The sequence below is a fragment of the Panulirus ornatus genome, chromosome 7, assembly GCF_036320965.1.
Source record: "Panulirus ornatus isolate Po-2019 chromosome 7, ASM3632096v1, whole genome shotgun sequence".
Lineage (NCBI taxonomy): Eukaryota > Metazoa > Arthropoda > Malacostraca > Decapoda > Palinuridae > Panulirus > Panulirus ornatus.
The window spans coordinates 28,587,434-28,612,141 of NC_092230.1; the positions used below are offsets into that span (position 1 = coordinate 28,587,434).

At 38.9% G+C, this 24,708-nt stretch overlaps 1 protein-coding gene across 1 annotated transcript in view; it reads left to right on the plus strand.

Moving 5' to 3' along the window:
- LOC139749474 (thioredoxin-related transmembrane protein 1-like) overlaps positions 1 to 8,074 on the plus strand; it is a 51,596-nt gene extending 43,522 nt beyond the window's left edge. Inside the window, exon 6 of the mRNA XM_071663380.1 lies at positions 6,076 to 8,074. Coding sequence (XP_071519481.1) covers positions 6,076 to 6,360 — 285 coding nt within the window. The 3' untranslated portion in view covers positions 6,361 to 8,074. The remainder of the gene's footprint in view (positions 1 to 6,075) is intronic.
- Positions 8,075 to 24,708: the final 16,634 nt, after the last annotated feature.

The following is a 24,708-nucleotide window of genomic DNA, read 5'->3' on the forward strand; positions in this document are numbered from 1 at the left end:
AGTTATATCTCTTGTGGCTTCAGATATTCTTGGAGATTTTTAATGCCATGGTAACAGCACTAATTACATTAATCAATTAATAATCTTCCAAATACAGCATTCTCAGCTTTGTCTTCATGTGGCTGAACTTAGCATACCCTTCTGACAGTGTACTTCTGACCACATACTCTCTTAACTCTTCCCTGAGTCTATAGCTTTTTTGCTGGACAATAATGTAGACTCAGGTGAGTTGACGGTCAATCACCTGAAGTTGATATTGATGTAGTGCTTCCAAATTTCATGGTCTATCGATTCATCTCTTTGACTTGTACACAACCATATCTTTGGTTTCCTAAAGCACTTAGTGAACACAAGAAGTACACACAGCTATTCTGCTACTTGATATGAACCACTTTCACCACTGCCCACTTGCTAGTGCTTATGCCGTGAGTGAAAAGTCACTTTGGCCATTGTGTATCATCATTTGTTGACAAAAGGGAGAATAGTTTTATCAAGAAACTCACTTTAAAGGAGTTCATCATTTCCCTGTTACTGGAAATAGTGTTGCATGAAGCTTCATGATGGAGTGAAAAAGATTTTGAGCTCTTGGGACCTGAACAGGCATGGGGATTAGAGGCGTGCACGGAGTAGGATGAATTGGAACAACATGGTATGCATTGGTCGCAGTGCTGTCAGTGGACTGAATTTTTAAAGAAAGGGATCTTGGGGTTATGATGATGATGATGAAAACCACATTGTAGCTAAATGGCTGGATAGATGCTGGGGATAGGGGTAAAAGAATACTTCCCACGTATTCCTCGCGTGTCGTAGAAAGCGACTAGAGGGGACGGGAGCGGGGGGCCAGAAATCCTCCCCTCCTTGTATTAACTTTCTAAAATGGGAAACAGAAGAAGGAGTCACGCGGGGAGTGCTCATCCTCCTCGAAGGCTCAGAGTGGGGTGCCTAAATGTGTGTGGATGTAACCAAGATGTGAAAAAAGGAGAGATAGGTAGTATGTTTGAGGAAAGGAACCTGGATGTTTTGGCTCTGAGTGAAACGAAGCTCAAGGGTAAAGGGGAAGAGTGGTTTGGGAATGTCTGGGGAGTAAAGTCAGGGGTTAGTGAGAGGACAAGAGCAAGGGAAGGAGTAGCAATACTCCTGAAACAGGAGTTGTGGGAGTATGTGATAGAGTGTAAGAAAGTAAATTCTCGATTAATATGGGTAAAACTGAAAGTTGATGGAGAGAGGTGGGTGATTATTGGTGCATATGCACCTGGGCATGAGAAGAAAGATCAAGAGAGGCAAGTGTTTTGGGAGCAGCTGAATAAGTGTGTTAGTGGTTCTGATGCACGAGACCGGGTTATAGTGATGGGTGATTTGAATGCAAAGGTGAGTAATGTGGCAGTTGAGGGAATAATTGGTATACATGGGGTGTTCAGTGTTGTAAATGGAAATGGTGAAGAGCTTGTAGATTTATGTGCTAAAAAGGACTGATGATTGGGAATACCTGGTTTAAAAAGCGAGATATACATAAGTATACTTATGTAAGTAGGAGAGATGGCCAGAGAGCGTTATTGGATTACGTGTTAATTGACAGGCGTGCGAAAGAGAGACTTTTGGATGTTAATGTGCTGAGAGGTGCAACTGGAGGGATGTCTGATCATTATCTTGTGGAGGCTAAGGTGAAGATTTGTATGGGTTTTCAGAAAAGAAGGGTGAATGTTGGGGTGAAGAGGGTGGTGAGAGTAAGTGAGCTTGAGAAGGAGACCTGTGTGAGGAAGTACCAGGAGAGACTGAGTACAGAATGGAAAAAGGTGAGAACAATGGAAGTAAGGGGAGTGGAGGAGGAATGGGATGTATTTAGGGAATCAGTGATGGATTGCGCAAAAGATGCTTGTGGCATGAGAAGAGTGGGAGGTGGGTTGATTAGAAAGGGTAGTGAGTGGTGGGATGAAGAAGTAAGAGTATTAGTGAAAGAGAAGAGAGAGGCATTTGGACGATTTTTGCAGGGAAAAAATGCAATTGAGTGGGAGATGTATAAAAGAAAGAGACAGGAGGTCAAGAGAAAGGTGCAAGAGGTGAAAAAGAGGGCAAATGAGAGTTGGGGTGAGAGAGTATCATTAAATTTTAGGGAGAATAAAAAGATGTTCTGGAAGGAGGTAAATAAAGTGCGTAAGACAAGGGAGCAAATGGGAACTTCAGTGAAGGGCGCAAATGGGGAGGTGATAACAAGTAGTGGTGATGTGAGAAGGAGATGGAGTAAGTATTTTGAAGGTTTGTTGAATGTGTTTGATGATAGAGTGGCAGATATAGGGTGTTTTGGTCGAGGTGGTGTGCAAAGTGAGAGGGTTAGGGAAAATGATTTGGTAAACAGAGAAGAGGTAGTGAAAGCTTTGCGGAAGATGAAAGCCGGCAAGGTAGCAGGTTTGGATGGTATTGCAGTGGAATTTATTAAAAAAGGGGGTGACTGTATTGTTAACTGGTTGGTAAGGTTATTTAATGTATGTATGACTCATGGTGAGGTGCCTGAGGATTGGCGGAATGCGTGCATAGTGCCATTGTACAAAGGTAAAGGGGATAAGAGTGAGTGCTCAAATTACAGAGGTATAAGTTTGTTGAGTATTCCTGGTAAATTATATGGGAGGGTATTGATTGAGAGGGTGAAGGCATGTACAGAGCATCAGATTGGGGAAGAGCAGTGTGGTTTCAGAAGTGGTAGAGGATGTGTGGATCAGGTGTTTGCTCTGAAGAATGTATGTGAGAAATACTTAGAAAAGCAAATGGATTTGTATGTAGCATTTATGGATCTGGAGAAGGCATATGATAGAGTTGATAGAGATGCTCTGTGGAAGGTATTAAGAATATATGGTGTGGGAGGAAAGTTGTTAGAAGCAGTGAAAAGTTTTTATCGAGGATGTAAGGCATGTGTACGTGTAGGAAGAGAGGAAAGTGATTGGTTCTCAGTGAATGTAGGTTTGCGGCAGGGGTGTGTGATGTCTCCATGGTTGTTTAATTTGTTTATGGATGGGGTTGTTAGGGAGGTAAATGCAAGAGTTTTGGAAAGAGGGGCAAGTATGAAGTCTGTTGGGGATGAGAGAGCTTGGGAAGTGAGTCAGTTGTTGTTCGCTGATGATACAGCGCTGGTGGCTGATTCATGTGAGAAACTGCAGAAGCTGGTGACTGAGTTTGGTAAAGTGTGTGGAAGAAGAAAGTTAAGAGTAAATGTGAATAAGAGCAAGGTTATTAGGTGCAGTAGGGTTGAGGGTCAAGTCAATTGGGAGGTGAGTTTGAATGGAGAAAAACTGGAGGAAGTGAAGTGTTTTAGATATCTGGGAGTGGATCTGGCAGCGGATGGAACCATGGAAGCAGAAGTGGATCATAGGGTGGGGGAGGGGGCGAAAATTCTGGGGGCCTGGAAGAATGTGTGGAAGTCGAGAACATTATCTCGGAAAGCAAAAATGGGTATGTATGAAGGAATAGTGGTTCCAACAATGTTGTATGGTTGCGAGGCGTGGGCTATGGATAGAGTTGTGTGCAGGAGGATGGATGTGCTGGAAATGAGATGTTTGAGGACAATGTGTAGGTGTGAGGTGGTTTGATCGAGTGAGTAACGTAAGGGTAAGAGAGATGTGTGGAAATAAAAAGAGCGTGGTTGAGAGCAGCAGAAGAGGGTGTTTTGAAGTGGTTTGGGCACATGGAGAGGATGAGTGAGGAAAGATTGACCAAGAGGATATATGTGTCGGAGGTGGAGGGAACAAGGAGAAGAGGGAGACCAAATTGGAGGTGGAAAGATGGAGTGAAAAAGATTTTGTGTGATCGGGGCCTGAACATGCAGGAGGGTGAAAGGAGGGCAAGGAATAGAGTGAATTGGAGCGATGTGGTATACCGGGGTTGACGTGCTGTCAGTGGATTGAATCAAGGCATGTGAAGCGTCTGGGGTAAGCTATGGAAAGCTGTGTAGGTATGTATATTTGCGTGTGTGGACTTATGTATATACATGTGTATGGGGGGGGGTTGGGCCATTTCTTTCGTCTGTTTCCTTGCGCTACCTCGCAAATGCGGGAGACAGCGACAAAGTATAAAAAAAAAAAAAAATGTAACTAGTAAAGAAAGATTAAAATTTCATAAATAGCTAATAGATTAGATGCTTAGAAGTGGCACTGGAGTTCACAGGTTATAGAGACTCGATTGCCATGGCCTTCCTCTTGAGGGAGTTCCAGTTAAGAACAGGGGATAGAGATATAGCTTGATAGACAGACTAATGGGGTGACAAAACCCTGAGTCATGGGGTCAACTTACCCTCAGATATGTACATAAGTTGACCACCATTTACCTTTGAGTTTTTTTTTTTTATTCTGCAGTTAAGATTTTTCAGTTCTCAAATTATATTCTATACAGGTTGAATATAACTTATCCAAAATGCCTGGGACCAGAAATGTTTTGGATTTTGGAATATTTTGGGGATGGAACCCAGGTCTATACACAAAATCCATATATGTTTCATAAGCACCTTATACGCATAGCCTGAAGGTAATTTATACAATATTTTTGATAATTTTGTGCATGGAACAAAATTTTCTTTAACACTAAACCATCAGAAGGCTAAGGTGTCATTACCTCAGCTGCCCATATAGACAGTCTATGATTGTTTGGCATCAGCTTCATTCCTGACTCTGAATTTATATGCTACTGATAAGCAATCATTTTCTTACACTTTTTCACACATAAGTACTTAACAGTACAAAAAATATGAAATACCATTAATACAATGAAAAAATCTTGTTTTTAGGGTAACTAAGCAGCACAGTAGCATCTAGCATCACAGCATACCTGCATCAGCTGTTATACTATAACAACAACAGACAAACTGCAAGTTTTCAGTTTTCACCTACAATGCCATGTTTTGATTAAAAGGTTACAAGACACTACTTTATTTTTAGGTTTTATTTGAGGCATTAAAACAAATAAGCATTTAATTTGCGATAATTACAGGTAGACTTAAATGTAATGAAAACCGAGAAAAATTTCAACTCAGTTATCTGCTGGTCATGTTATGCTCAAACATGGCATTTTAGGTGGAGATGAAAGTTAGATTTCATATGAAAATAATTCTTTGCACTAACCAAAAAGAACTTAATCTCCACTGCTTTGTGATCATCAGATGCTTTATCACCACAAATCTTTAAAAATTTAATGCTGTGTCTCTTCTTAAACTTCTGCAACCAGCCTGTTGAATATTCACAGTTCCCCTCAATTTTATGTTCATGTTGATATATCTTTGCTTCCTTCATGATCGTCATACCATTAAGTAGCATGTGTTCCCTGCGATGCTGACAGATCTACTCTTTCAATTTACGATTGAGATCATCACTTTTAACTTTATGCTGTGTTCTTCTATTTTTCATTAACTTCTATTCGTCACTTTGAGCATAGAACTTCAACAGTTTATCCTTCTGTTTCATGTCATAGAGGGTGGTCATTCCAGCTCCATAATCTGTAAGACATTTTACACTTTCACTTCTGTCCAGTTTTTCCAACAGCTTGACTTTCTGTGCTATAGATAAACATAAATGCTTCTCTTTCTTCATTACTGTTACCCATAGGGGTACCTGCAGGCCTTTTTGACATTTTCAACAATACCTTTGTACCACAGTGCAGAGAATAAGCAAAAAACACAGTGAGTTGTGCATGTAGGTCTGGCATTGATGATGGTTTGTAACAAACTTGTACCAACAAAGTGTCCGAGCCCAGTATGGGCAGGTGAAGTCAGGTGTGCAATTTTCCACTTGTAGCATTATGTTGCCACTCAAAAAGTTTCAGATTTGGGAGCATTTTGGATTTCAGATTTTTGGATTAGGGATGCTCAACTTATATTACACATTCTCAAAAACAGCAAAATATTAAATATTTCCTTCTGAAATAAAAATGCGAGAATAGATTGTTTTGTTTTACCAAGTTATCTCACTCCACCTGATTCCTCTTCTATCTTTGTAAACTTGATACAGAATTCAGTTGGATGCATGTATTAAATGTGAATATATTAGATAATTAAAATTTATTGTATTTCACTTTCTATGTGCTAAAATTGTATTGCAGGAGGAAGATTTAGTTGAAGACTCAGAAGTTAAACCTGAAGATAATATAAAGGAAAATGTAATGGAAGATGTAAAGGAAGAAGCACCAAAGGAAGAAACACCTGAAGCAGAACAAAGTGATAAGGAGGTGGAAAGGGAGTATGAGGAAGAAAAAACAATGAGTGAGGGAGAAGACAAGGAGAAAGAGGACTCACAGACAGAGGAAGACAGGGATTCACAGACTGAAGATGACAAAGAACCTAAGAGCTCTCCAGAATTGCGGCGCCGACGTCCCAGGAAAGACTAGCAGGCTTAGATTAATAGCTGACTTTGAATTCCTTTGAGTTGGTGAGGATTTCAAATTTTCATGAAAATCCAAAGGATGACTTTGGAATACCATGAATTATTGTAGCAAGTACCCTTTGTTGATTCATGGGCTGATGGCACTGTATGGATTTACCCAAAGGAGGGGGCTTGCTCATTTTCAATATATCCTCTTCCTGGCCATTTTGTTTAATGCAGATGTAAATGTTGAAACTTAAAAAAAGCAAAGGTGTATCCTGTTATATCACTAGTTGTCAGAAATGCAGGATGTTTTTGCACACAAATTCATTGACCTCATAGCATATATTCTCAGCTGTATGGTTTGCAAGACTGACCAGATACTGAGGTTGCTCTTCCATCTTTATAATTTGTGGTTAGAAGCAAGAACGCACTCAAGTTGTATATAAATCTTGCCTCACTGTATCCTGTCAAATTTTCCCTTCCCTTTTTTCATAATGCACATTTAAGAAAACTGTTTTAGGAATTTAGATAAATAGTATTCCATTATCAGGGCTTTCATTGTGAGAATATTTCAGAGCTTCAATCTCCAATCTTCCTTTACATTTTTGTAAGATTTTTTCATAATTTCAAAATAATTGAAGTAACCATTAAGGTACCTCTTTCCTTAGATGACCACTGATTGAATGTAAAATGTATTGGAATAAGCAATGGTCATTTTTATTTCCACCATTATTTATCTTGTTGACATGAGTGTTTATAATTTGCTCATGTTGATTCTCAAACTCTTAGAATGTTTTCTTTTCTCCTTCAAGCTGTTAACTATGGTAGATATGGGCAGAAGCCATGTTTACCATTTGTCTTATGCTAACTCTGTGTTGCTTAAACATCACGGATTATGTACTCTCCCTCAAGCAATAGATGGTATTTGTGAGTATTCAGGGGTCTTCCCAGGAATTTTTACATATGGTACATAGGTTACATCACTGGACCAGCAACATAGGCATAATGTAATTGTGCCACTACCAAATCTGGAAATTCTAGCACTCACACATTATCACAGGAACAGTTGTGTTTAGTCCAAGATGATGACAGTGAAATTGTTGCCTGGAACCCAAGCATGACTAGTTGCAATGAAAATTTGATACTTAGAAAGCAGTTATTCTTACCAAAGATGGCAAAGTTTTAGATGGAAAAACCCCAGCTTTAAAGAGTGAAATGTTGTCAAAAGGAAATGGACATAGTGGTGCACATTACAATCATATTCTTTGGGGAGATCCCTGGTATGGCAGCAGAATAGTTTGTGTGTATGTCTGTGCCAGTGACGCTTTGGCATCCAGTGGTATGTGGTGCTATTGCAAGCACATTGTGATTGATGTTAGGGAGTATTGATGTGAGGATAGATATTTTATGGACTACAAACTTTTGCCTTTTTTCATTAATCAGAGATTGTAGTTTTGTCCCAGTTTTAAGGATGAGATTGATTATACACATTTCATGCATAGGATATTTTATAACCATCTGAAAGTTGCCTTGAGTTTGATAAGTCAAATGTTTAGAGTTAGGGGAAATTTGTATCTCAGTTCCCCTTATTATTTTGAATTGTAAAGGTAAATCATAACACACTTAGTACTTGTCTTATTTGTTTTCTTGGATAGTTGGAGAAATCAGTGTCAGAGAAAACTGTAGACTGTATGCATTCTTGCTTGCTCACTGATTTAAAGAATTGATAATAATTACTGGTAATTGTGATATTTACCTTTATTAGGTAAGGCTAAGTTTTATACATAGAGAAATACTTAGAGAAAGAGAAGGATTTGTTTGTGGCATTTATGGATATGAAGAGAGTGAGTGATAAGGTTGAAAGAGATGCTTCTTGGAAGATGTTATGAGTATATGGTATGGATGAATAGGTACTAGAATCTTTAAGGAGTTTATGTCAAGAGAGTAAGGCATTTGTGCAAATAGGAACGGAGTAGAGTGAATGGTTCTAGATGAAGATGAGTCTGTGGCAGGGGTATGCAACATTACCATGGCTGTTTAATCTGTTTATGGTTGGGTTGGTGATGGAGGTGAATGTAAGGGTCTTGGAGAGAGGAGTTGTTCTACTGTGTGCCTAAGGTAGGTAGGCTTGGGAGATGTAATTTACTGTTTGAAGATGACACAGCTCGGTATATTTAATTGAGACTGCAGGAGCTGCTGTCTTAAGTTTGGGAGAGTGTGTAAGAGTAGAAAGTTGAGTTATTGTAAGGTTATTAAATTTAGTGGAGGAGAGACACAATTTAATTGGATTATAAGTTTGTAGAGAACCTGGAGGAACTAGAATGCTTTAGATAATTGGAAGTGGATATATCAGTGAATAGAACCATGGGAGCTGTAGTAAGCCATAGATTGAGTGCTTCGAGGAGTGTATGAAAAGAGGTCACTGTCTGTGAAGGCAAAGATGGGCATGTTTGATGGTATAGTAGTACAGATGGTGCTTCATGGATACGATGTGTGGATTCTAGATAAAAAAGTATAGAAGAGGGAGGATATATCATAAATGAAATGCTGGAAGACAAATTTGTGGTGGGTTGCTTAAGAAATGATGGGATAAGAGAGAGGTGTGGTAGTTAGAAGTGTATGGTTTAGAGATGAAAAGGGTATGTTGAGATGGTTTGATTATTTGGAAAAGTTGAGTGGGGAGAGGCTGACATAAGTGGATACATATATTAGGAGTGGAGGAAACGAGAAGGGGGGAGATCAAGGACACAATGGAAGGAGGAAGTAAAGTTATTGAGGGGTTGGGGCCTGAACACAAAAGGGCATGAGGCGTGTATGAGATAGAGTGACCTTGAGTGATTTAGTATCCAGGGGGTGATGTGCTTAACCAATCAGGAGGGGAAACCACAAAGTCTATGGGGCTTGACTGTAGTTTGGGGGTTGTGGTTTCATTGCATTATACATTACAGCTAGAGAGTGGATGTGAGCAAATGAGGCCATTCTTTGTCTGTTCCTAGCACTACCTCACTAGAGTGGGAAATGGCAAACCAATATGAAAAGAAAAAAATATATTTTCATTGTCATTATTATTATTATTGTTATTATTATTATTATTATTATTATTATTATTATTATTATTATTATTATTATTATGGATCCCAGGACCTCATTTATTGGATTCCTGTAGCTTTGAGATTGTGCTCCTTGTGGAGGCAGGGTTATGTGGGCTCCTGTATGGGTTGGTAATGACCTTGACAGTGCTGTACTCCTTTCGTCCACTGATAGCTATACAGCCTTGTCAAAGATGATTCCTTATTCAGGGCATTACAACTTACAGGCAATGTCCAGGAACATTAAGGTAAATCTGATGCAATTGGGGCGTGGTGGCATGCAGAGTGAAAAAGTTTTGACAAATGTTCTGATGAAAAGATTGGAGGTAAAGCAGAGTGAGATAGTCTTGAAAAATGTTGCAATAAAAAGAGGAGGGAATGAAAGCCTTGATAGTAAAGGAAATGTGGCAAAGCAGCAGGAGTGGATCGAGTTGAAGTAGTTTGTCAAGAAGGGGGTGACATTGTCTTTGATAGGTTTGTCATGTTGCTCATCACTTGTATGGCTTAAGTTGAGGAACGTAATGACTGAGACTACATGCATTGGGGATGAAGGTGAATATTTAAAGCACAAAGATGTAAGTCTATTGAGTATACCTTGCAAGGTGTATGGGAGAGTGGTGAGTGTGAAAGTAGTGGTCTGCTCAGAGCATCTGACTAGGGTGGAACATTGTGGCCTCAGGAGAGTTAAAGGATGTTTGGACTAGATGTTTGATGTGAAGATATTGTTTAAGGAATGATTTCGGTTAGAGAAAGAATTGAAAAATTACCAAGCACAGTGAGGAGTTACTGCCATGGGAGTTAGGCATGCTGCGAGTAGAGCGGGGTAGTGATTCTCAGTGAAGTTGGGTGTGCCTCAAGGTTGTGATGTTTCCTGTTTGTGGATGAGTTGGGGAGGGAGGTAAATGTAGTGGTCTAAAGTAAACGGTGGATTTATAGTATGCTAAAGTGAATGGAGGGTATGAGAGGTGATTCATTTGTTGTTTACAGATGACAGACTGCTTTTGTGGCAGACTCCAGTGAGAAATGCCATAAGCAGGTGATAGTTTGTGAAAACAGAAATTTGAGGGTAATTGTGAACAAAAAGTGAAATAAAGAGGAGGTTTAGAAGGATTTTTGGAATATAAGTTTAAATTGGGAGAAACTGGAGGAAGTAAGAGTGCTTAGGTTATCTGTAGACAGATATGCTCCCGATAGACACTCATTTGGAACTTACCCCCCCCACCCCCACCCCCTAAAAAACACACACACACACACACACACACACACACACACACACACACACACACACACACACACACACACATACAAATCACACTTTTTCCTATGTGCTCCAAACAGACTTATTCATCATACCAAAGATCCTTATTCCCAAGGATGCAATTTGTATAACATCACTATATCAGCCACCTTGAAGTTACCCATCTAAGACCAAAACAGATCATGATCACACTTTTTGGTCTGTGGTCTTGGCTGTTGGACAAGGTGGGTTTTCTGGGGATTGTGGGATCCCCATAAAAGGGAGTCCTGTGGCAGGAATAAGTAAGTATTAGGGATGTTCCTGGACTTCCACTTGCAAATCAGAACACAAGTGGGAAGTCACCTTAGACAAGGCTGTATCATTTCAAGTGGATAGAGAGGACCTTCTTGCCCAAATGAGCCCACTTTATTATGTTTGGAGTGCAGGCTTGAATCTACAGGAGCCCCATAAGAGGAGACCTAGGTTTACTTAACTAGCTGAACATATGTAATGGGTTATCTTCTGAAGCAACTAGTAGTAAAATTAGAAGCCCTTCTCATCAGTCACATACTGTAGTGATAAAACTGGTTTTGGATGGCCAAAGAGAACATTAGGTTGATTTTTTTTCTTCATTGCTCATTTAAAAGATTTGTATGTTTGTACTGGTTACTAGTTGAGTAAAGTAGCTCTTTGTTTCCGTCTCAGGCATGAAGTGGAGAATGATACATTTTCATTATTTGTAATTATTTCTAGAAATATATTCCAGTAATTATACTCTTACTGTCATTCTCTAGCTAATTCTGTGATATTATGAGCTAATCAGACTACAATGATTGAAGTGAGATAACATTACAACACTTCCATTTCACAGGTACAGTGGATGACAACAAACTAACTCCACTTGATTAGACTTGACCCACAATTCAGTATATCATTGTTTTACTTACCACTGAGATAGAAATTGTGTCTGAGGTATTTTCCTGATGGCTAAAAAAATGTATGTTATCCACCAAAGTAAATAGAATTTTGGGTTAGGTTTGTTTACATTTACCATATACTTTTATTTCAGGGTGGTCTCATTGTATAATATAGAGGAAGTGCACAAGAAAAATGCATCGGTATATAGCAGTACTTGTTCTGGGTGAAAGCAGTATCTTGTCTATGATATTATCCACCAGTTTACCAACTCTTGAGAGGGAACATATGTACATTAGAAATCTTGTTGGACCTCCATGTTGAAAGTAAAGAATGCTATGAAAGCTGCATATCAGTTGCATGCATTATACATTCACATTTATACAAGAATGCTACAGGAAACTTTTTAGACATGTTTGAATGAGAAATGTTTGCAAATTCTCATTAACACATAAATGATGTTTTTTTTTTAGTACTGTTGCTAGTATTTTCAAAATGTAGGATTACTGGCAAGCTCACAACAGGACAAGATTTTGATAGTGATTTTTTGTTGGACCAGATATTCATAATGGGTACTTCACAGACTTAAATATGTTGTGCATGCTTTTTAGATAGGTTATGGGATAATATTGGGTATCACAGTTGTCAGCACTTGCATCATTTACATCAGTGTGACATTGTAGTTGGAGTTATTGACATTTTGACGTTAGTCAGATACTATTCTCATTATTGCATATGTATTGTCTTATATATATATATATATATATATATATATATATATGGTTTACCCCAGACGCTTCACATGCCCTGATTCAATCCACTGACAGCACGTCAACCCTGGTACACCACATCGATCCAATTCACTCTATTCCTGGCCATCCTTTCACCCTCCTGCATGTTCAGGCCCCGATCACACAAAATCTTTTTCACTCCATCTTTCCACCTCCAGTTTGGTCTCCCACTTCTCCTCGTTCCCTCCACCTCTGACACATATATCCTCTTGGTCAACCCTTCCTCACTCATTCTCTCCATGTGCCCAAACCATTTCAAAACACCCTCTTCTGCTCTCTCAACCATGCTCTTTTTATTTCCACACATCTCTCTTACCCTTACATTACTTACTCGATCAAACCACCTCACACCACACATTGTCCTCAAACATCTCATTTCCAGCACATCCACTCTCCTACGCACAACTCTATCCATAGCCCACGCCTCGCAACCATACAACATTGTTGGAACCACTATTCCTTCAAACATACCCACTTTTGCTTTCTGAGATAATGTTCTCGATTTCCACACATTCTTTAAGGCTCCCAGGATTTTCGCCCCCTCCCCCACCCTATGATCCACTTCCGCTTCCATGGTTCCATCCGCTGCCAGATCCACTCCCAGATATCTAAAACACTTTACTTCCTCCAGTTTTTCTCCATTCAAACTTACCTCCCAATTGCCTTGACCCTCAACCCTACTGTACCTAATTACCTTGCTCTTATTCACATTTACTCTTAACTTTCTACTTTCACACACTTTACCAAACTCAGTCACCAGCTTCTGCAGTTTCTCACATGAATCAGCCACCAGTGCTGTATCATCAGCGAACAACAAATGACTCACTTCCCAAGCTCTCTCATCCCCAACAGACTTCATACTTGCCCCTCTTTCCAAAACTCTTGCATTCACCTCCCTAACAACCCCATCCATAAACAAATTAAACAACCATGGAGACATCACACACCCCTGCCGCAAACCTACATTCACTGAGAACCAATCACTTTCCTCTCTTCCTACACGTACACATGCCTTACATCCTCGATAAAAACTTTTCACTGCTTCTAACAACTTGCCTCCCACACCATATATTCTTAATACCTTCCACAGAGCATCTCTATCAACTCTATCATATGCCTTCTCCAGATCCATAAATGCTACATACATATCCATTTGCTTTTCTAAGTATTTCTCACATACATTCTTCAAAGCAAACACCTGATCCACACATCCTCTACCACTTCTGAAACCACACTGCTCTTCCCCAATCTGATGCTCTGTACATGCCTTCACCCTCTCAATCAGTACCCTCCCATATAATTTACCAGAAATACTCAACAAACTTATACCTCTGTAATTTGAGCACTCACTCTTATCCCCTTTGCCTTTGTACAATGGCTCTATGCACGCATTCCGCCAATCCTCAGGCACCTCACCATGAGTCATACATACATTAAATAACCTTACCAACCAGTCAGTAAGACAGTCACCCCCTTTTTTAATAAATTCCACTGCAATACCATCCAAACCTGCTGCCTTGCCGGCTTTCATCTTCCGCAAAGCATTTACTACCTCTTCTCTGTTTACCAAATCATTTTCCCTAACCCTCTCACTTTGCACACCACCTCGACCAAAACACCCTATATCTGCCACTCTATCATCAAACACATTCAACAAACCTTCAAAATACTCACTCCATCTCCTTCTCACATCACCACTACTTGTTATCACCTCCCCATTTGCGCCCTTCACTGAAGTTCCCATTTGAATATATATATATATGTATATATATATATTTTTTTTTTTTTTTTTTTTTTTTTTATACTTTGTCGCCGTCTCCCGCGTTTGCGAGGTAGCGCAAGGAAACAGACGAAAGAAATGGCCCAACCCCCCCCCCCCCCATACACATGTACATACACACGTCCACACACGCAAATATACATACCTACACAGCTTTCCATGGTTTACCCCAGACGCTTCACATGCCTTGCTTCAATCCACTGACAGCACGTCAACCCCTGTATACCACATGACTCCAATTCACTCTATTTCTTGCCCTCCTTTCACCCTCCTGCATGTTCAGGCCCCGATCACACAAAATCTTTTTCACTCCATCTTTCCACCTCCAATTTGGTCTCCCTCTTCTCCTTGTTCCCTCCACCTCCGACACATATATCCTCTTGGTCAATCTCTCCTCACTCATTCTCTCCATGTGCCCAAACCATTTCAAAACACCCTCTTCTGCTCTCTCAACCACGCTCTTTTTATTTCCACACATCTCTCTTACCCTTACGTTACTTACTCGATCAAACCACCTCACACCACACATTGTCCTCAAACATCTCATTTCCAGCACATCCATCCTCCTGCGCACATCTCTATCCATAGCCCACGCCTCGCAACCATACAACATTGTTGGAACCACTATTCCCTCAAACATACCCATTTTTGCTTTCCGAGATAGTGTTCTCGACTTCCACACATTTTTCAAGGCTCCCAAAATTTTCGCCCCCTCCCCCACCCTATGATCCACTTCCGCTTCCATGGTTCCATCCGCTGACAGATCCACTCCCAGATATCTAAAACACTTCACTTCCTCCAGTTTTTCTCCATTCAAACTCACCTCCCAATTGACTTGACCCTCACCCCTACTGTACCTAATAACCTTGCTCTTATTCACATTTACTCTCAACTTTCTTCTTCCACACACTTTACCAAACTCATTCACCAGCTTCTGCAGTTTCTCACATATATATATATATATATATATATATATATATATATATATATATATATATATATATATATATATATATATATATTCTACATTTATATTTATTATACTTAATCGCCATCTCCTGCGTTAGCGAGGTAGCACAAGGAAACAGACGAAAGAATGGCCCATCCCACCCACTTACACGTATATACATAAACGCCCACACACACACACACACACACACATACATTTCAGTGTATTCATACATATACATACACAGACATATATACACATGTACATATTCATACTTGCTCTGTTCATCCATTCCTGTCACTACCCCACCACACATGAAATAGCACACACACACACACACACACACACACACACACACACACACACACACACACACACACACACACACACACACATGTATGTACATAAACGCCTACACACGCACATATACATTTCAACATATACATACATATACATACACAGACATATACATATATACACACGTACATATTCATACTTGCTGCCTTCATCCTTTCCTGACCCCACCGTGCCACACATAAAAAAAATATACATTTCAACGTATACATACATATATACACGTGTACATATTCATGCTCTCTCTATCCATTCCTGTCACCACCCTGCCACACATGAAATAGCACCCCCCACATATACATGTATATACATAAATGCCCGCACACGCATTGTACATTTCAGTGTATTCACACAAATACATACACAGACATCTACATATATACACATGTACATATTCATACTTGCTGCTTTCATCCATTCCTGTTGCCACCCCGCCACACATAAAAAAATATACATTTCAACGTATACATACATATACAGACATACATATATACACATGTACATATTCATACTCTCTTCATCCATTCCTGTCGCCACCTCGCCACACATGAAATAGCACCCTCCCACATACAAATGTATATACATAAACACCCACACACGCATATATACATTTCAGCATACATACATATACATATATACACATGTACATATTCATACTTGCTGCCTTCATCCATTCCTGTTGCCACCCCACCACACATAAAGGTATACCACCCTGGTATACCATATCATTCCAATTCACTCTCTTCCTTATACGCCTCTCACTCTCCTTTATGTTCAGGTCCCGATCGCTCAAAATCTTTTTCACTCTATCCTTCCACCACCAATTTGGTCTCCCACTTCTTGTTCCCTTCACCTCTGACACATATATCCACTTTGTCAATCTTTCCTCATGTGACCAAACTACTACAATACCCCCTCTTCTGCTCTCTCAACCACACACTTTTTATTACCTCACATCTCTCTTACCCTTTCATTACTTACTCAATCAAACCACCTCACACCACATATTGTCCTCAGACATCTCATTTCCAACACATCCACCCTCCTCTGCACAACCCTATCTATACCCCACGCCTCGCAACCATATAACATTGTTGTTACCACTATTCCTTGGAATGTACCCAATTTTGCTCTGAGATAACTTTCTCTCCTTCCACATGTTCTTCATCGCTCCCAGAACCTTCGCCCCTTCCCTAACCCAGTGACTCACTTCCGCTTCCATGGTTCCATCTGCTGCTAAGTCCACCCCCAGATATCTAATACACTTCACTTCCTCCAATTTTTCTCAATTTAAACTTACATCCCAGTTAACTTGTCCCTCCACCCTACTGAACCTAATCCCCTTGCTCTTATTCACATTTACTCTAAACTTTCTCCTTTCACACACTTTTCCAAACTCCATCTCCAATTCTGTGGTTTCTCACCCGAATCAGCCACTAGAGCTGCATCATCGGCAAACAACAACTGACTCACTTCCCAGGCCCTCTCATCCTCAACAGACTGCATAGTTGCCCCTCTCTCCAGAACTTGCATTTACCTCCCTAACCACCGTATCCATATACAAATTAAATAACCATGGGATTATCACACACCCCTACCACAGACTGACATTTACTGGAACCAATCACTTTCCTCTCTTACTGCTCATACACATGCCTTACATCCTTGGTAAAAACCTTTTACTGCTTCTAGCAACTTACCTTCTCCAGATCCATAAATGCTACATACAAATCCATGTTTTTCTAAATATTTTTCACATACACTCTTCAAAGCAAACACCTGATCCACACATCCTCTACCACTTCTGAAACCACACTGTTCTTCCCCAGTCTGATGCTCTGTACATGCTTTCATCCTGTATATATATATGGCGAATAGTTTGAAAGAAGAAAGATATATATATATATATATATATATATATATATATATATATATATATATATATATATATATATATATATATATATATTTTTTTTTTTTTTTTTTTTTTTTTTTTTTTTTGCCGCTGTCTCCCGCGTTTGCGAGGTAGCACAAGGAAACAGACGAAAGAAATGGCCCAACCCACCCCCATACACATGTATATACATACGTCCACACACGCAAATATACATACCTACACAGCTTTCCATGGTTTACCCCAGACGCTTCACATGCCTTGATTCAATCCACTGACAGCACGTCAACCCCGGTATACCACATCGCTCCAATTCACTCTATTCCTTGCCCTCCTTTCACCCTCCTGCATGCTCAGGCCCCGATCACACAAAATCTTTTTCACTCCATCTTTCCACCTCCAATTTGGTCTCCCTCTTCTCCTCGTTCCCTCCACCTCCGACACATATATTCTCTTGGTCAATCTTTCCTCACTCATTCTCTCCATGTGCCCGAACCATTTCAAAACACCCTCTTCTGCTCTCTCAACCACGCTCTTTTTATTTCCACACATCTCTCTTACCCTTACGTTACTTACTCGATCAAACCACCTCACACCACACATTGTCCTCAAACATCTCATTTCCAGCACGTCCATCCTCCTGCGCACAACTCTATCCATAGCCCACGCCTCGCAACCATACAACATTGTTGGAACCACTATTCCTTCAAACATACCCATTTTTGCTTTCCGAGATAATGTTCTCGACTTCCACACATTCTTCAAGGCTCCAGAATTTTCGCCCCCTCCCCCACCCTATGATCCACTTCCGCTTCCATGGTTCCATCCGCTGCCAGATCCACTCCCAGATATCTAAAACACTTCACTTCCTCCAGTTTTTCTCCATTCAAACTCACCTCCCAATTGACTTGACCCTCAACCCTACTGTACCTAATAACCTTGCTCTTATTCACATTTACTCTTAACTTTCTTCTTTCACACACTTTACCAAACTCAGTCACCAGCAAATGTTTACTGTCCTATCCACACAGTGTTCCCAAATTGAATTAGAATAATTTATTGTTCATAATTTGCATTTTAATTCAGTTTGATTACACTAGCACTTACAATGTATGCTGGTTTTAGCTGTGAACTGGAAGTTTAGTACAGATACAGCAATATTCTTGAGTTAGCCATATTCTCACTCTTTTTGAGCCATCTTTTTTCCTTTAATTCTTTTCCCAGCCTAAGACTAACTTTGTATTGTGCCATGTATCAGTGTAGACATATTAAGATTTTTATAATGTATTGGTTTGGTGTCATTGTAGTATTCATGCAAGCAGTTTATAGTATTTTAACCCCAAATTATTAATTCATCTTTTTTGTAATTGTGTAAGGCATATATGCAAGTTGGTATGGAAGAGGATGGGTGGTTCCAGGTGTTGGTGGGTATGCAGCAGGGGTGTGTGATGTCACCATAGCTTAATGTGTTTATGGATTGGGTGGTGAGGGAGTATGGGAATTAAGTTGGTTGTGTGTTGACGACACCACTGGTGGTAGATTTGAGTGAAAACCTAAAGAAATTGTTGTCATAAGTTGGGATAGATTGTGAAAGGAAAAAAGTGAGAGTAAATGTGAATATATATATATATTTTTTTTTTTTCTTTCAAACTATTCGCCATTTCCCGCGCTAGCGAGGTAGCGTTAAGAACAGAGGACTGGGCCTTTGAGGGAATATCCTCACCTGGCCCCCTTCTCTGTTCCTTCTTTTGGAAAATTAAAAAAAAAAGGAGAGGGGAGAATTTCCAGCTCCCCGCTCCCTCCCCTTTTAGTCGCCTTCTACGACACGCAGGGAATACGTGGGAAGTATTCTTTCTCCCCTATCCCCAGGGATATATATATATATATATATATATATATATATATATGTGTGTGTGTGTGTGTGTACTCGTGACACTTCTGGTAGTATTGTACAGGGTACCTAGTGACAATACTAGGATCCCATTCCTCTTTCAAGAAATAAAGTATTGAAATTGAATGTGAGTAAAAAGAAGGTTATTAGGTTTGAATGGAAAAAATATGGACTAACTGGAGTGTTTATGATACCTGGGAGTGGACATGGTAGCAAATGGACCATGAAGCAGGAGTGTCATCAGGTGGTTGAGGAGGCAAAGGTTCTGGGAGCATTGAGGAATGTGTGGAAAGAGTTATCTGGGAGGGTAAAAATAAGTATGTTTGAAGGTATAGTATTTGTAACAGTGTATGGATGCAAGGCATGGGATAAGGCTGTGCAGAGGAGGGTGAATGTTTTGGAAATGAAATGTTTGTGGTGTGAGGTTAAGTAAGTAATCAGATCATATGAAGAGGGTGATGAAATGGTTTTGCCATATGGAAAGAATAAGAGAGGAAAGGTTGACAAAGAGGATAAATGTGTCAGAATTTGAGGGAACGGGGAACAGGGCAACCAAATTGGAGATGAAGGATGGAGTGAAAAAGATTTTGAGCATTTAGAGTGTGAACATTTAGGGTGTTGAAAGGAGTGCTTGGGATAGAGTGACTTAGAACAATGTGGTATTCCCTTTTTTTTTTTCATAAGAAGGAACAGAGAAGGGGGCCAAGTAAGGATTATTCTCCCTAAGGCTCGGGTCATGTGTTCTTGATGCTACCTTGCGAGAAATGGCAGATATGATTGAAAAAAATATACGTATGTATTTCTTTTTCGTGTTTGCCATTAGCATGTTAAGTGCCAAATACAGAGGAAGAAATTACCTCATTCACTTGCATCCACTCTTTATTCGTCATGTGTAATACACCAAAATCGAAGTCCACCATCCTAACAAACTTCAGACTATTCCATTGTTAATTATTTTATATGAGATAAAATAGGTTTGAACTATCTGTCCCCATGTTTTAATTTGTGTGCACTATATTTAGAAAATGAAATGGACTACATTCATCACACTGCTTACTTACAGTATTTTACAAATTGAAATGCCAAACTGATAAGGAATAAAACAATACTGAATGTGTACAAAAGTAGTATTCCTGAGGATATGAAAGGCATGGATGTTGTGCATTGGTTTGCTGCTGAGGAAGCAAAGTATTCCATGTACTCAGTGGCTTCATGTCACTCTCCCTAGTTATCCCAAGGCACCAAGCCCTAACACACAAGAAATTAAAGGTGCTTTGGATATGCAACTGCTGTGATCTTATAGTGAAAAACAATGAATATTAAAAGCTAAAATCACTGCTGGTCACCATCAGATATTTCTTTGTATCTGATATCATTAAATCCTCTCCTCATTTTGTATTCTGTGGGGGAGATCAAGTACATACTGCCTTTACCCTATCAGATCTTTTATATACATCCTCAGTGTGTAATATAGCATTATAAATTGAAGCATATGCTTCCATCATTTGTGTGACTTTCTTTTACATTTTAGACATTCTTGATTTGTCAGGTGAGTAAGATGTATCTGTTCTGGCCACCTTACCCAAAATATTTCCATTGCACTTGTTCCCAAACATTCCTGTGGCATCCTCCAAATTTAATATCCTTAACTCTTTGTATCCTTTAATCTCTTCTCTTGTGTACCTGTCATCTGCAGTATATTCTACATGGCATTCTCTGTTGTGCATCCAGTAAGACTAGCCCGTGCATCTTTCTAGTATTTTCCACACCACATATCCTCCCCATGACTATGTTCCTTACTCTGTCTATTCTAATTCCATGTACACAGAACATAGTATCCATAGTGCTCTTATTTTAGATATGTTTCCACATCCATAGATCAGAAATCGGATAAATCTTATGCCATCCTGGCCTATACATGCATACATTACCGACAAAGGAAATGAGAAATTTACCTGCCTTTGACTATGTTCCTTACTCTGTCTATTCTAATTCCATGTACACAAAACATAATATCCATCTCTAGTGCTCTTATTTTAGGTATGTTTCCACATCCATAGACCAGAAATCGGACAAATCTTAAGCCATCCTGGCCTATACATGCATACATTACCTACAAAGGAAATGAGAAATTTACCTGCCTTTGACTATGTTCCTTACTCTGTCTATTCTAATTCCATGTACACAAAACATAGCATCCATCTCTAGTGCTCTTATTTTAGCTATGTTTCCACATCCATAGATCAGAAATCGGACAAATCTTAAGCCATCCTGGCCTCTATATGCATTTGTTACCTCCAAAGGAAATGAGAAATTTACCTGAGGTATACACATCATGGAAGAATTATAATTGTAACTACCATATACAAAATGAGTTTTTTGATTAGGTGAGGCACTTTCCAGATAGCACAGAAAACAAATGTTTGAGGCTCCAGTACAGGCCTTGCATCTGGCCAGAGTGTGGGCAATTTAAATCAAATTGTGGGAGAAAACAAGTGAAATGTTCTTGCATTGTGCAAATATTGTACCTTGTGGTGGATACTGTTTGGCTTGTGAAAATATGTGGATAGTTAATATGTGCATTTGCTTGTAGTAGATTAATTTTGTACATTTCATCAGTAGAACTTAGAACTGCACTGCCTAGTGTTCTACATCCCACACTGAAGCTAAAGAGTGGCACTCAAGCAAAGATGGTACACAACTTGCCACCTCACAGTACAGCAGAAATCACGCAGTAATAGCTATTGCACCATGGATTTTCTATTGTTGCAATCTTAACAAACTTGTTACAGTCACATGCTTACTATTACAGGGAAGAAATCTACCCAAAAGCAAAGATGCACCATTTATGTTAGGAGTGCTGCCCTCATGCAGAGATGCTACATGCATTCCACAGTTTTTGGTCATTGGATGATATCTGCTCAGATTAAAGCTTTTTCATACATTATAAGGGGCCTTAGCCACCTCAGGTGGCCAAGAAAACCAAAAAGGGATGTGGTATTACCCTTTAAAACTGCTTTTATCCCATTATTTCATTTTAGTTTTATCTATTATTTCCCAAGTTCATGCAGCTCTACAGTGCTACAAATTGTTAAATATTCTTGGTTTCTGTTCTTCCCACAACCCCAAGCTTGGAATTATTATTATTATGATTATTAATGATATTACTTTTAATTGAGGTTTTCATTTGTGGCAGCTGTTTCAGACACAACAGGATTCCTTAGCTGTGAAAGAACTTTCATAGTTCAATCCCTTGTGTGCTGTGGACACATTAAAATTTAAGTAAAGGAAAATGTTGTCCAAGTGGAGTAACTCATTTTCTTGAAAGCAAACTTTTGCATGTTAATCTGTAATTATGTTATTTACCATTCATATTTTATCTTTTCAGAGTTTTCATTTCAAATTTTACGAGTTTTTGTTTCCAACACCTTCCAGATATTTTATGAATTGTTTCCTTGTTTCATTATAGTATGCAAAAAATTTATCATGTGGTATGTAAGAAACATACTAAAGAACTCTTCCCAGTTTAAAAGTCAGGCAGTAGAGTAATGAAGTTATTTGAATACTATAACACCTACCATGAATAATTAGTGGTTGGAATGTACTATCTATTTTTCTGTGTTTTCAGCTGAACTGGTTGCAGATTAGGACACCATCTATTTCAGATTGATTTAAATAGAAGTTCCAAGTAAGTCAGGTTTTCTTATGGTCACCGTGAAATGGTGAGGTGGATAAGGCCACCTCACAGGGCTTCTCCATTTCATTTGCATTTCATATTACTGCCTGGCTTTATATTGCCCATAGAACTTGAACTATAGTGTGATTCTTTACAATTTGCAGTAATTATTACCAATTATTTATTTCCTTAGCATTTTATACCTTTCCTATGTGAGAGAAGTATATACATTTCCAACAAGAAATATAAAAGTATTTGTACAACAGAAGGGTTCTTTTATGAAATGATTTTTGATGAGATGCAAAATTTGCTTAAGTTTATCCAGGTAACACTCCTATTTTGGTTTTATCATATGAATGTTTACATGGAACAAAAAGTGGGCATGCTGTAAATCATATTCAGACTTGAAGAGTAGGAACAGCAATGTTTGTTTGCCTGACTGTTTTGCAAATTAATCTAAAATGTTTCATTATTTGAAGCTTGTCTTCAGAAGCTTTCAGAAGTGCTATGTCACTTAGCAAGAACACGTCTTGGGTTAAGAAACTGAAATCATGATTCAACATCTGACTTTGATCCAGATTTCGTCAAGACACAAGGTGATACTAGAATTAGAATGTATTACATGATATTACAGAAAGAATCTGGACTGTAAGTGCTATCTCTAGTATTAGCTACTTTAGGTTGGCACAACTGGGACTTTGGAGGAAAAAGTTAGTGTACCATAATACTTGTTATTGCTAACTGGTCCTGGCCTTTTCCCAAAAGTCAAAGATTTCATGATTCATGAGACTTGCATTTAAGGTGCAAAGATACATTTTCCATAAAATAGTTTTGGTATAAAATGTACCTTACAAATAACATGGGATACAGTGATTCTTTTCTGACAATTTCATAAAGTATATATTGTTGGTAATGTTTATGAAATCAATGCTGTTACATGTCTCTAAGTGATTAGGACCAAAGTCTTTGGTGTTATGTAGCTTGGGTAGTTGTTAAAACTGAAGGTTAATGCAACTATTTCAGTATTTAAATGATCAGTTTGAAATGCTATACACTACATTTAGAAAATCCAAGGAAATTACATTTTGAAATAAAGCAATATTAGATACTACAAGGCTCCTTGACCATTCAACTTCAACATTTTTATTCAGATTTTGCAGTAATCAGTGTTGTATACTGGCTTGTCAGCATTTCAGAAACTTTTAAATGCTCATTATTTAAGTAGTCTTGCCATTGTTCAGCAAGACACTAATAAAACATTTGCTTCTTATGAAATAAAATGGTGACAAAACTTTCATTTTTAGGAAAATGCTCATCATTTATGAATGACATCATTTGTGCACGAGATATTCAAGGAGAATCTGCGATCGAGTTGTAAGAAAAATTAATCTGAGCTTTTGCATCATATTTCCATTGTCTACTGCTTTTTTTTCTCAAATTGTTTGGAACAAAAGAAATTTTCAGCCAGTCTGTAGGAAGTGAACATTATCATTGACATGAAAGATGGTTTAACTCGGTGTATTACATTAGCCTTGGACATGCTAGAGAACAAGTTCTTTGAATCCTTGTGGGCTCTTATGATCACTTCATTTGTTATTTGTATTTGAAGCAAGTTTTATTTTCTAGGCCTTCAAATTTCCTTTAATAACCCGTGTTTTGAACATGGCATTGTTGAGAATGTAAAAGAACAAGGAAAGTATTAATGCTATGCTTATTTTGTAGGGAATCAGCCAGAATATCTTTAGTATATGAAGCTTTATTTGTATGGAACCATGATATTTTGGATTTGTTTTA